Source organism: Oncorhynchus nerka, linkage group LG25 (genome assembly GCF_034236695.1).
Source record: "Oncorhynchus nerka isolate Pitt River linkage group LG25, Oner_Uvic_2.0, whole genome shotgun sequence".
NCBI classification, from domain to species: Eukaryota; Metazoa; Chordata; class Actinopteri; order Salmoniformes; family Salmonidae; genus Oncorhynchus; species Oncorhynchus nerka.
The window spans coordinates 19,320,562-19,335,321 of NC_088420.1; the positions used below are offsets into that span (position 1 = coordinate 19,320,562).

Here is a 14,760-nt window from a genome sequence, read left to right on the forward strand (position 1 = left end):
GAGAGAGGACGGAAAGAGTATGCAATTGAGATTCTCCTCTGGCCATCGTATAGAATGAGTACGGTGGCACAATGGAAGTAGACCTGACTAAGAGCTGTTTGGATCTCATTGAGCCTTGTTCCGTAACATTACCCTTCAGACAGCATCTTCTTGATGCGCTCCTTCTCTGACGTCAGCTGCTCCATGTCGGCGCTCTTGCTGCGGAACAGCTTGTCCTCGGGCCCATTGACAGTCAGCAGCGGTGGCGAGTGGCGGTCCTCTGACAGCTCCTGGTGTACAACCGGGACATGGTTAGTGACATGACGGATGTGTCATCGAAATGGGTTACCTGTCAACTCCAATCCTACTGCATGTCCAACTCTTCTTTGTTAACTTGCCTCACAATGAAGCTGACCACAAGTACTCTACATTATGAAGGGTAGGGGTGGCCAATCAGCCTCCTGGAGAGCTACTGGGTATGCAGGTTTTTGCTCAAGCCCTACCATCTAACACACCTGCTTCTACTGTGGCTCATTAAGACCCTGATTAGCTTAATCCAGAGAAAAAGCCTGTGTACCTCAGGAGGATTCTGTGTGACTCAGTTGGTAAAGCATGGCGCTTGCAATGCCAGGACTGCGAGTTCGATTCCCATGGGGGACTAGTATGAACAAAAACAGTATGAAAATGTATGCACTCACTTCTTTCTGTAAGTCGCTCTGGATAAGAGCGTCCGCTAAATGACTCAAATGTCAAATGTAAAGAGGGTTGGCCACCCCTGATACAGGGCATCACAGAGTTAACAGCCTATTGATTGTTTTAGACAAACCAGCTCTCACTTGAATATGTTTTAAATAAAACTGTAACCGCTCTATTAAAGTAGTGAATGAACAAGTATTGTGTCCATCTCATGTGTCTTTCTGAACTAACACAGACAGCACATAAATAAAGAGATAGAGATCTACCGATCTGGTAAATTGGTCCACCTGTTAGGGTAATTAAGAAGACAAATGCTTAAAATAAAGATGGAGCATATCCTAGTGTTCCCATTAAAAACAAATATTTTTTGTTATCGGAAATGGGAGAGAAATGACTGAATGTATATTTTTCATAGCTACTTCCCTGCCAGTTGGGGTATGACTGGTTCTATAATATGACAGATACAGGGTAGCTCAGCGTTTGTGATGTGAGCAGACATGTATTGTTCTTGAGGGACATTGAAACCTAACCCATCTTGTTAGCACAATAAAATGACAGCAAGAAGATGAAAGGCTGTCGCTATACTGTACATTCAAACACCTCATCCAAACGACCGGGTGGCAGCAGAACTCCATCTGCCAAAATTAATTAGGTCATTCTCAGCCACCATATCCATGGCACAGGTTCAAAGTTGAACAGCCAACCACGTGGAGCCACACAGCTGCTAAACGCCTTACTTTGTAGAGCATAGAGCAGCATATGGCTCTTTCCTTTTAAAGTGACTTAAATTCAAAGGAACATTCACTGAGTTACAATGATTCTTTTCATTTGCTTGCCAGTGTATATTGGAAGACAATTATATGTACTGTACATGAACAAAGCAGTTTATATAAGGATTGCTTTGTTCTACTACAGATCTCACAATTTGCAACAGAAGAGCTAAATGTGATATTACTAAACAGACTGAGAAACTTCTAGCCTATTGTGAAGTTAGCTTTTTTTTCTTCGTAGACCAGCTCTCATGTCTTGGGGCGGCAGGGTGGCCTAGTGGTTAGAGCGTTGGACTAGTAACCGGAAGGTTGCAAGTTCAAACCCCCGAGCTGACAAGGTACAAATCTGTCATTCTGCCCCTGAACAGGCAGTTAACCCACTGTTCCTAGGACGTCATTGAAAATAAGAATTTGTTCTTAACTGACTTGCCTAGTTAAATAAAGGTAAAAATAATAATATTTTAAAAAGTCTCATTTTGTGTTGGCAAAAATTTGCTATGGCTCAATTACACTCAAGTTTGTGAAACCATTTTCCTCAACATAGGCTGAGGAACAAAATCCAACCAGCTCCAAGCTCTCCCCAACAAAAAAACAGAGATAAATTGGTTAAAGTCCATCTCTCTCTGTTTCTCTGTGGCCAGATAGAAAACCAAACCTGAAGTCGACAAGTGCAGAGTGCTTCTGTGAGGCATTGCACCCCTACACTCAGAAAAGCTTGTATTATTAATTTGTCTCAGAGTCTACCTGTCTGTATTCCCACACAGTGTTCTATTTTTACGGCCTAGCCCCTCTCTCGCTATCCTTACAGTATCCAGTATATGGATAACAAAATGCACAAGGCCAGCATTTAAAACGGAGCTGGCGCTAGCTAGGTCCAGAAGAGAGGAGCAAGAAATCAAAGCTAAGACAACTCCACACACCAAAGTATATGGGCTAGGGAGCACAGGTCTCTAAATTATTCATACTGGGGATCATGTTGTTTCGGTAATAATGGAATACAAATTTCCAATACTTTTCCCTCATCATTGACTAACGCATTCCAATTGGAGCAAGCGCAAACATAAGACAGTGATACAAGGTCCAATGCAGCTGTTTTTATCTCAATATCAGATAACTTTTGGGTAACAATGAAGTAAGTACCTTACTATAATTGTTTTCAATTCAAATGCTCATTAAGAAACAAAAATAACTTCTTAGAAAATAGCAATTTTTCAAACAAGAATTTTGCTAGGACTGTCTGGGTGTGGTCTGAGTGGGGAGGGGAAGACTGAAAACTATCTGTTATTGGCAGAGAAGTTTGGAACCCTCTTTCTTATTGGTCTATTAACTAATTGTGATGTCACCAGGCAGGCCAAAACTACATCCCACCACAACAGGCTGAAATTTCAGGCAGTATTTTCAGCTCTTTATAAACTAAAAGGGTATTATCATAATTTTCACAATATCACATTATTATTCCAACCTCAGTGTGAAATATAGCTATATAAAAACACAGGAAAATCACATTTTCGACTTCACTAGAACTTTTTTTTAAAAAGCTTAAAAAGCAGGATAGCTAATTAGGGTTGGTGTTCAAAGGATGATATCTCAAGTGGAAGATTTTCCCTTTAACTGTACAAACAGATCATATTTGACCATGGGAATATATCCTTCCTTCTGTTTCCCTATGCTCTCCAAATCTGCCATGAATCTTTCATGAACAGAGCATTCAAAAAAAATCTACCTACCAGCAATATTTCAGTGTAAAGCTTGGTTTGCTCCACTGCACACCATTTTATGCAAATAAAAACAAAAGAGAGTTGCTGGTTATTTCAGTTTGCTATTCACATGATATGTAAAATGGTAGTTACTTTATATACTGAGATTCCTTGAAATAAACACTGCTATATTTAAGCAATAAGGCCCGAGGGGTGTGGTAAAGTATATGGCCAACATACCACGGCTAAGGGCTGTTCTTAAATATGTAGTATGCTTGCTCTTGCACACTCATCTTCTGCTCATCTATCACCCCAGTGTTTAATTTGCCAAACTGGAATCATTTCACCACTATGGCCTATTTATTGCCTCGCCCCCCTTATCCTACCTCATTTGCACACACTGTATATAGACTTTCTCTATTGTATTACTGTATGTTTGTTTAATCCATGTTCCATGTGACTGTATGTTTGTTTATTCCATGTGTAACTGTGTTGTTGTTTGTGTCGCACTGCTTTGCTTTTATCCTGGCCAGGTCGCAGTTGTAAATGAACTAGCCTACCTGGTTAAATAAATGTGAAATGTAAAAAAATTTAAAATGGGCAATTTCAACTTAATTCATTCTCTCCAGCACCAAACCAGTGTACATACAGTATGTGAAAACAGCGTCATTCCAAAATATCAAATATCATTCCAAAATATCAAATCAAATTTTATTGGTCACATACACATGGTTAGCAGAAGTTAATGAGAGTGTAGCAAAATGCTTGTGCTTCTAGTTCCGACCGTGCAATAATATATAACAAGTAATCTAACAATTTCACAACAACTACCTTATACACACAAGTGTAAAGGAATGAATAAGAATATGTACATATCAATACATGGATGAGCAATGGCCGAACGGCATAGGCAAGATGCAGTAGATGATAGAGTACAGTATATACATATTAGATGAGTAATGTAGTAATGGGTAATGTAGGGAATGTAATCATTATATAAAGTGGCATTGTTTAAAAGGACTAGTGATACATTTATTACATCCCATTTTTAATTATTAAATGGCTAGAGATTTGAGTCAGTATGTTGGCAGCAGCCACTCAATGTTAGTGATGGCTGCTTAACAGTCTGATGGCCTTGAGATAGACGCTGTCTCTTGGTCCCAGCTTTGATGCACCTGATAGCGAGGTGAAAAGGCAGTGGCTCCTTGATGATCTTTTTGGCCTTCCTGTGACATCGGGTGGTGTAGGTGTCCTGGAGGGCAGGTAGTTTGCCCCCGGGGATGCGTTGTGCAGACCTGACTACCCTCTGGAGAGCCTTACGGTTGTGGGCGGAGCAGTTGCCGTACCAGGCAGGTGATACAGCCCGACAGGATGCTCTCGATTGTGCATCTGTAAAAGTTTGTGAGTGTTTTTGGTGACAAGACAAATTTCTTCAGCCTCCTGAGGTTGAAGAGGCGCTAATGCGCCTTGTTCACCAAAGCTGTCTGTGTGGGTGGACCATTTCAGTTTGTCCGTGATGTGTATGCCGAGGAACTTAAAATTTTCCATCTTCTCCACTACTGTCCCGTCGATGTGGATAGGGGGCTGCTCCCTCTGCTGTTTCCTGAAGTCCATCTCCACCCTGTAGGCTGTCTCGTCGTTGTTGGTAATCAAGCCTACCACTGTAGTGTCGTCTGCAAACTTGATGATTGAGTTGGAGGCGTGCATGGCCACGCAGTCATGGGTGAACAGGGAGTACAGGAGAGGGCTGAGAATGCACCCTTGTGGGTTCCCACTGTTGAGGATCAGCGGGGTGTAGATGTTTCCTACCCTCACCACCTGGGGGCGTCCCGTCAGAAAGTCCAGGACCCAATTGCACAGGGCGGGGTCGAGACCCAGGGTCTCGAGCTTAATGACGAGTTTGGAGGGTACTATGGTGTTAAATGCTGAGCTGTAGTCGATTAACAGCATTCTTACATAGGTATTCCTCTTGTCCAGATGGGGTAGGGCAGTGTGCAGTGTGATTGCGATTGCGTCGTCTGTGGACCTAATGGGGCGGTAAGCAAATTGGAGTGGTTCTAGGGTGTCAGGTAGGGTGGAGGTGATATGATCCTTGACTAGTCTCTCAAAGCACTTCATGATGACGGAAGTGATAGTCGTTTAGCTCAGTTACCTTAGCTTTCTTGAGAACAGGAATAAATAATGGCTATTAATATGGAGTTGGTCCCCCCTTTGCTGCTATAACAGCCTCCACTCTTCTGGGAAGGCTTTCCCCTAGATGTTGGAACATTTCTACGGGGATTTGCTTCCATTCAGCCACAAGAGCATTAGTGAGGTCGGGCACTGATGTTGGGAAATTAGGCCTGGGTCGCAGTCGGCGATCCAATTCATCCCAAAGGTGTTAGGTGGGGTTGAGGTCAAGGCTCTGTGCAGGCAAGTCAAGTCCTTCCACACCAATCTCGAAAACCATTTCTGTTTCACTTTGTGCACGGGGGCATTGTCCTACTGAAACAGGAAAGGGCGTTCCCCAAACTGTTGCCACAAAGTTGGAACCACAGAATCCTCTAGAATGCTCTAGCGTTAAGATTTCCCTTCACTGGAATTGGAAGCCTGAGACCATTATTCATCCTCCACCAAACTTTACAGTTGTCCCGATTCATTCGGGCAGTATACCGTTCTCCTGGCATCCACCAAACCCAGATTCGTATGTCGGACTACCAGATGGTGAAGTGTGATTCATCACTCCAGAGAACAAGTTTCCACTGCTCCAGAGTCCAACGGCAGCCAACTTTACACCAGTCCAGCCGACGCTTGGCAATGCGCATGGTGATCTTAGGCTTATGTGCGGCTGCTTGGCCATGGAAACCCATTTCATGAAGGTCCCTGACAAACAGTTATTGTCCTGATGTTGCTTCCAGAGGCAGTTTGGAACTCGGGAGTGAGTGTTGCAACTAAGGCCAGACGACGTTTATGCGATACGCACTTCAGCACTATGCAGTCCCGTTCTGTGAGCTTGCTTGTGGCGCCTACCACTTCGCGGCCGAGCCGTTGTTCCTCCTAGATGTTTCCACTTCACAATAACAGCACTTACAGTTGACCGGGGAAGCTGTAACAGGGCAGAATTTTGACGAACTGACTTGTTGGAAAGGTGTCATCCAAAGACGGTGCCACATTTGTGCCACGTTAAAAAGTCACTTAGCTCTTCGGTATGGACCGTTCTACTGCCAATGTTTATCTATGGAGATTGCGTTGCTGTGTGCTCGATTTTATACACCTGTCAGCAATGCGTGTGGCTTAACTAACATAATCCACTCATTTGAAGAGGTGTCCACATATGGTATTGTGCTGGAGATAATGAAAATGAAGTTGATAAGTGGTGGAGTTGCCCTTTAAATGCCAGGATGTCATAATCAATTCGACTTCATTTAGTAGAATTCGCTGCACACTATTGAGGAAGAGACTCGTCTTTCGAGACAGGTGTATTTGACGAGGGGACACACTGTACCAAAATGAACGAATGGCAGAAATCAACACAATAACGTATTAAATGACATTCTCAGTAGGATGAGCATAGTATGTTGATATTTGTTGCTTACTGCATTCGTTTTTACTAAACAGTACATTCTAAATAGTATGTAGTATGTAGTTAGTAGTAGTAGTAGTAGTTAAAAACAGATTTCGGACACATCTATAAAGCTTTCATAGTTATGCCACAGACATGACAGAACATCTGCCATAACCTTAATGACTCTCAAGTCAATTACCATCATCCTTCCATGATGTGGTAACATATTAGGACCGCTGTGTCCATGCTTAATGTTAGCAGATATTTCTTACATTAACGGGCACCACTTGTGTTTAGAGCACAAATCAATACGCACTGTCATATCTACAAATCAATGCAAGAGGTGCTGGAGTGGATTCATTCTGCCTCTGGCTAGTCAGCCATAGCCAGGCTCTGTGTGAATATGGCTCAAAGTATAGGGATGAGTGCACTCTAGATGGAAGAGATGAATGGGTCTGTGGACTGTACTGTACAAAGAAATGGCACTCCAGCCAGTTTCCTAGGTGACCCCATTGCAATTACATTAATCATTCCCCCAGGAGCCAAAGGAATGTTCCTCTGGTCACAAAGGACACGGGGGCATAGTTTGTGGAACGAATGTGATAAAACAGGGTGAAATCAGATAACATCCAAATAAGCACCGCTGTAAATCAGCACCGCTGTAAATCAGCACCGCTGTAATACAACAAACACAGGCTCATTCTGTTCAGGACAACCCAGGGTATAACACCATGTCATCTTGTAAAACAAACACAGGCTCATTCTGTTCAGGACAACCCAGGGTATAACGTCATGTCATCTTGTACAACAAACACAGGCTCATTCTGTTCAGGACAACCCAGGGTATAACGTCATGTCATCTTGTACAACAAACACAGGCTCATTCTGTTCAGGACAACCCAGGGTATAACATCATGTCATCTTGTACAACAAACACAGGCTCATTCTGTTCATGACAACCCAGGGTATATCACCATGTCATCTTGTACAACAAACATAGGCTCATTCTGTTCAGGACAACCCAGGGTATAACGTCATGTCATCTTGTACAACAAACACAGGCTCATTCTGTTCAGGACAACCCAGGGTATAACATCATGTCATCTTGTACAACAAACACAGGCTCATTCTGTTCAGGACAACCCAGGGTATAACATCATGTCATCTTGTACAACAAACACAGGCTCATTCTGTTCAGGACAACCCAGGGTATATCACCATGTCATCTTGTACAACAAACATAGGCTCATTCTGTTCAGGACAACCCAGGGTATAACATCATGTCATCTTGTACAACAAACACAGGCTCATTCTGTTCAGGACAACCCAGGGTATAACACCATGTCATCTTGTACAACAAACACAGGCTCATTCTGTTCAGGACAACCCAGGGTATATCACCATGTCATCTTGTACAACAAACATAGGCTCATTCTGTTCAGGACAACCCAGGGTATAACATCATGTCATCTTGTACAACAAACACAGGCTCATTCTGTTCAGGACAACCCAGGGTATAACACCATGTCATCTTGTACAACAAACACAGGCTCATTCTGTTCAAGACAACCCAGGGTATAACACCATGTCATCTTGTAAAACAAACACAGGCTCATTCTGTTCAGGACAACCCAGGGTATAACATCATGTCATCTTGTACAACAAACACAGGCTCATTCTGTTCAGGACAACCCAGGGTATAACGTCATGTCATCTTGTAAAACAAACATAGGCACATTCTGTTCAGGACAACCCAGGGTATAACACCATGTCATCTTGTAAAACAAACACAGGCTCATTCTGTTCAGGACAACCCAGGGTATAACACCATGTCATCTTGTACAACAAACATAGTGATCATACAGGACTGTAGACAGTATGGACACTGCTTCCCGTTGACTAGTTATTTTCTGAGGGAAAAAATGGCCTTCTACTCTTGGCAGCTACTCATGTTCAATGGCTTCACACCCCCTCTGCTCTCATGAAATGCATGTTGCTACAACAACGAATAATCAAAATGGCCTTAACAAGTTTATCAAACAAAGGATTCCAATTTGCTGAAATTAATTGGACGAGCGATTGAGTCAGGTCGGCTCTGTAACAATGAGCTGTATAACAATGTGATTTCCAAATGCAATTAGTTTGTATTTACATAGATTGCATGGTGTATAAATTGTATCTCCCACCCACACTGGCTCAAGCTGTCATTATTGATACAGCAAATCCCTCAAATGTAATCCAGTGATAATATATCCCATATTAATTCCCCATTCCCAAGAAACAAACACCATAGTTCCTTTCAGCAAACAAGAAAATATTTTGAATTGGATATTATTTTGGAAGGTGTCCATGAATGAACTTAAAAGTTATTACACTCAAAATGATATCACCCAAAGGAGGCTATCTGGTCATTTCAACAGTTAGTGCCGTAGATATCCTAGAAAAAAAATCCCTTTATATATGACTCCGCCCCTCTCACACTTCCCCATGAGGAGGCGGCATTACAGTCACTCCGTTTAAATTGAAATCAGCCTGTTTCCGCCAACCATCCCCATTTTTCATGCATGAAATCCTTTAATAGGGTTAACCAAATGGGCAAATAATAGAATGGTCAGACAGAGCATCTATCTAATCCCAAGAGAATCCAATGTGTCTAAAATAGTGTGAGTGTTAACATTCATATGGTCCTGAGGGTAGCACTGCTAAGCCCTGTGCTTATCTGTCATGCCTCAGCAGTTAGCTTATGGGGCTAATTGAGCAGCTGCAGTTCCAGACCTCACCTGAGGGGCAGCGATATTTAGCGCAGGGTTGATCAGTTCAAATTTCTCCTGCGATTTCTCCCTGGCAAGACGTGTTGCCTCCTTCACTTCCTTGAACTGGTCTGAAAACTAGATAAAAGGAAATAAAATAATCAGAACGATTACTCAACAAGTGCATTAGAAATGTGTTCCTTTTGAATTTTCAACTAATCTAAAAACATTGGCGGTGACTAACCTGCTGAAGCTGTTGCTCGGTGGCAAAGCCCAGTCCGTACACGGTGTTGGCACGGCTGTCAGCCCACTGGCCAAACTTCTGGGATGTTTTGGTGAATGTCATGTTGGGGGTGATGGTGCTGTTGATGATGGCCTGTGATGTATGTCAGAGACCGAGGCATAAATCAACTGTTTATTTCTGATCAGCAAAGCAAAGCTTCACACGTCACTGTATGATTCTGTCACCTTGCCTGGGGCCTACTGATAAGGAATCCACAGAGAATAAACAAAAAAACATTACCAAAAGATCAGACAAAGGCATTATTGTGCAAAATGCACTGAATTGCAGACGTATCAAAAGTTCAGTTGCCCTCTATAACCAGGTCAACCCTTTCAGCGAGAACATAAGACGTTTTGAATTCTCATTGAACATTCAAAGAAAATAGACAAAGAATACATCCACTCGCTCCAGAATTGTCAGAAACCTTAGCAAAAGACTAATAATGTGGTTTTGCTCACTACCATTGAAGCATCCTTTGTAGGACAAGTTATCAGGGGGGGGCATGGCTATAAATGTTACATGCTCATTAGTCAATATCAGCCGAGCTACCATATAATGAGAGTTTGTGTGTGTGTGTGTGTGTGTGTGTTGGGAAGCAGCCACTGCCCCCAAGTCATCAAGTTCAATACCCTACCCCATCCTGTTAGTCTGCCCTGTATGGAGCTCATGTGTGGAGCCCGATTGGGTCTTTTACCCACTCTGTCATGTATGGATATTGCACGCGCCAGGTGGGCGTAGCAAGCTACTTGGTTTAAATATCAACAGCACTACTACTGCCACAGCAGCATAACATTTGATTAACACTAGATTTACATCCATTTTTTATCTTGTTGGCTGATGGCCTAAACACAGCAGCACTTCATTTATTTCCTTACAGAATCATAGTGGTGGGAATACATTTGTCAAAGTTATAGAAACACTGCAGTCTGTCCGGAAATTCAGAATAGGCTATTACATCATGAATAGGCCTATAATTTAGCCACAGGGGATCAATAGCTTTTTTTATAAAAAATATTGCCAAGCTGTGGATTGTTTGTAGCCCAATAATAAGGCAAGTGCAGCAAATCTGTCATTGAACAGTATGAAGACAAAACAGACCTTTCGCAATATTTCAAATACAATCGCAGGAAGGTTGGGAAAGAAATGTCTCCTTCTGAAAATACTTATTTGTCTGCTGTAGACTACCAAAATATTTTATCAATAGGCCTATTGAGCGAACGTTGCTTTACAAAGTAAAACAAGATATGTTTTTTGGTACAAGTGCATCGGCCATCTCAGGCGAGTGATCAGCAATGAAGAATTGGGGGAGGGGTGAATCTGAGATCAATAAAAATCGTTGGGTGAGTCATTAAAATTGGAAAGCATTTTTAGGATTATAATTTCCTCCTCATATTGTAGCCTACAATATGTGTCTCCACACACCTAGGCCATTGATGCCATTGATGGTTCAAGACAAGGTCCTTTTTATTGATCTCAGATTCCCAGTTTGTCAGTGTGAAGAATGTAATTTTGATCGCGGGGGAGGCACTAGTGATGTCTGCAGTTTTCGATTTGGCTATTTGTTTCAAGTGTACTAGTCTAGAAATAAATCTCTCTGCCAAAATTCGTCATCTCTCCCATGTCTTATTCGACTAGCAGTTGTTCTGAAATGTTTATTTATTGCCTACATTTTACTCCCTCCCCTATGTTTAATATAACACACAAATTAATTAACAATTTCGGTTACCTATCCTGACGTGAATTATGGAAATTAGAGGGGGGTTTCTTGCCTGCCGAAATAGTTCAGCGCCCTCTACTGTTCTCTCTACCCATCCCTCAATCCCCCATCCCATCCTGCTTTTCCCTCTTACGGCTTTTCTTACATTTTTTAAATACACTTTTTCTATTAGTTTTTAAGAATGTAGGTACAGTACTAATAAAATAATAATAATAATAAATGTTCAAAGATGGGCGAAAAATAAATATATAAGCCAACATGAGTGCATATCCATAATCACAGTAAAATTATAATAGAAAAAAAGATAAATATATTATTATACATTTATTTAAACAAAACTATGACAATGTGCCTCCATGAATAATCCCCTTCCCAATAGGACACCACCAGCACCTCCACTATCCCCATCAACCTCCCCCTCACCCCCATCCACAAAACACAATAATAGTAATAATAGAAATTAAAATAAATTATATACATACATACAACAGATTCACAGGACACTCAACTTATCTCTTTTCCTACATCAGATATGCAGGTGACATTTCACCTGGGTTGCCCCCCCCCCCCTTGGGTTGTGCCGTGGCGGAGATCTTTGTGGGCTATACTCGGCCTTGTCTCAGGATGGTAAGTTGGTGGTTGAAGATATCCCTCTAGTGGTGTGGGGGCTGTGCTTTGGCAAAGTGAGTGGGGTTAGATCCTTCCTGTTTGGCCCTGTCCGGGAGTGTCCTCGGATGGGGCCACAGTGTCTCCTGACCCCTCCTGTCTCAGCCTCTAGTATTTATGCTGCAGTAGTTTATGTGTCGGGGGGCTAGGGTCAGTTTGTTATATCTGGAGTACTTCTCCTGTCCTATTCGGTGTCCTGTGTGAATTTAAGTGTGCTCTCTCTAATTCTCTCTTTCTTTCTTTCTCTCTCTCTCTCTCTCTCTCTCTCTCGGAGGACCTGAGCCCTAGGACCATGCCTCAGAACTACCTGACATGATGACTCCTTGCCGTCCCCAGTCCACCTGGCCGTGCTGCTGCTCCAGTTTCAACTGTTCTGCCTTATTATTATTCGACCATGCTGGTCATTTATGAACATTTGAACATCTTGGCCATGTTCTGTTATAATCTCCACCCGGCACAGCCAGAAGAGAACTGGCCACCCCACATAGCCTGGTTCCTCTCTAGGTTTCTTCCTAGGTTTTGGCCTTTCTAGGGAGTTTTTCCTAGCCACCGTGCTTCTACACCTGCATTGCTTGCTGTTTGGGGTTTTAGGCTGGGTTTCTGTACAGCACTTTGAGATATCAGCTGATGTACGAAGGGCTATATAAATAAATTTGATTTGCACCTGGATGACAGCACATAATCAGCAAGATGGAGATGCTCTTCATCCGAGGGAATGCCTGCCCATTCTCGGATGTTAGATCATCCGAGATGATCACATCATTTACATTCCAGCCTTTGTCAGCTCCAGATTTGACTACTACAACTCACACCCTGCTGGAAACCCTGCATTCTCAGATTCACCTCTGTTATTCATCTCTATATTGTAATCAATAAAGTGTTTCAAAATGCTGTACTTTTATTAACATATGTTCAGATTATTCCTGAGAGAGAAGGGGTGTAATATCTCCAGAAGGGTGTGTGGTACCCTTCCTCACCCATGCCAACAAGATATTACTTCTTGTGGGGTCGTTCCCTTGAAAGTAAGTATGAGAGTATAAGTAATGTGCAATTAACCTACTGAACGTATACTGACTAAAAGGCAAAACAGAACTGTCAAATTATATTATAGCTGTAGAAAAAAAGAGGAGGAAGGAAAACACTGCTAAGAATATTATAGCTGTTTTGTTGTATACTTGCGAATTAGATTCTTAAGTGTAACATCATTTTGTTGGGGAAAACTGAAATGCCCATCAAATGTTTCCCCAGTTTGCTGAATGTGTTCTGGAGGAGTCGATTTCTCTTTTCAAATACGGACAAAGATGTTAACATCATGAGAGAAGAAATAGCAGTCACTCTCCTCCAAAACACTGGAATGTTCAATGTCTAATTTAATATAATTGTAGATAAAAACATTTATGTGGATCTTTCAAGGTCATCTTTGATCCAACTTCTGACTAGATGGCCACTAAAACACATGTATTTAAATAATTCTGTTACAAGAAACCTGTACTATTCCCTTGTTCCCTGTTGACTCAGAAAAATACTTGTAGAGACGTATAGACTACGTAGATGACCTGAGCCAAATGTGCCTCTTCTGTGGGGAGGTGGACAATAATGAGGAAGACACTAACTGGGTAATTGCTTGTTCACTACTAAAAGCACATTTTTAGGAGTACGAATTTGTATAGCAGTAATATTTCTAGAAGGTAGTATCATCCTCTTTGTCTGATAATGAAATAATTGTAATTCAAGAAAATGTATTTAATGTTTTAAATATATTAACATTTAAGTGTGCCAGGCCGTGCAGTGCCAAGATAGATGGGGAGAATTTAAGCAGGCAAGAAAATAGCCTTGACGACCCCCCCCCCCCCCACTCTAATTTCGCTAATTTTGTGGCTAGTCAAATACTCTGTGGCACACATCAAAGTCAAATACTTTCTATAGAACAAACACGTTAGGATATGCAACCAAAATTAATAATTCATCTATGTGTGTTATATTAAACAGAGAAGGGAGTAAAATGTAGGCAAGCAATAAACATTTCAGAACAACTACTAGTCGAATGAGACATGGAAGAGAAGGATTTTTGGCAAAGATATTTATTTATAGACTAATACACTTGAAACAAATAGCCAACTGAAAACTGCAGACATTACTAGTGCCTCCCCCGCGATCAAACCAACATACATTTTTTTTTTAAATGCAGCCTAACGTGAACCAGAAATCCCAACTAGCAAGCAAGTCGCAGCAATGAAGAATTGAGTGTGTGCGCGTTCACGCAAAGGGTCAGGAGAATTTTGTCAGGAGGGAGCTTTTCGGCACAACACCGGTACCACAGAACTCCCCAAGACACCCCCCTCTCGTGCTCACTTTTTGTTCCGGCACCTCCCAATTTACAAATTAAGCACTGAAAACTGGTAGTCTAGACTTAAACTATCCACCATATACTAAAATATCCACACAAGTCACTAGCCAGATACCATGAGATAGAAGATTAGGAATATTAGGCTATATTATTAAGTTATTATTTAAGAGCATTGAAGATAAATCATTAAAAAATATATATTGAACTAGCTAACTAGCAGATTTACATCAATCATCAACATTAATGAACAATTTGTGATGAGTGAGTGTGTTGACAATTGTTGCAGAAATAAATAGTTTTATGCTCCAAAA

At 41.7% G+C, this 14,760-nt stretch overlaps 1 protein-coding gene across 3 annotated transcripts in view; it reads right to left on the reverse strand.

Annotated features, from left to right (window-relative positions):
• The window catches only part of LOC115109139 (homer protein homolog 3-like), a 35,193-nt gene that overhangs the window by 14,702 nt on the left and 5,731 nt on the right, over positions 1–14,760 (reverse strand). For all 3 annotated transcript variants that reach the window (XM_029633757.2, XM_029633759.2, XM_065009640.1), the window contains 3 exons: positions 9,681–9,812; positions 9,467–9,574; positions 133–269 (listed from right to left, as the gene is read on the reverse strand). In XM_029633757.2, coding sequence (XP_029489617.1) covers positions 133–269; positions 9,467–9,574; positions 9,681–9,812 — 377 coding nt within the window. The remainder of the gene's footprint in view (positions 1–132; positions 270–9,466; positions 9,575–9,680; positions 9,813–14,760) is intronic.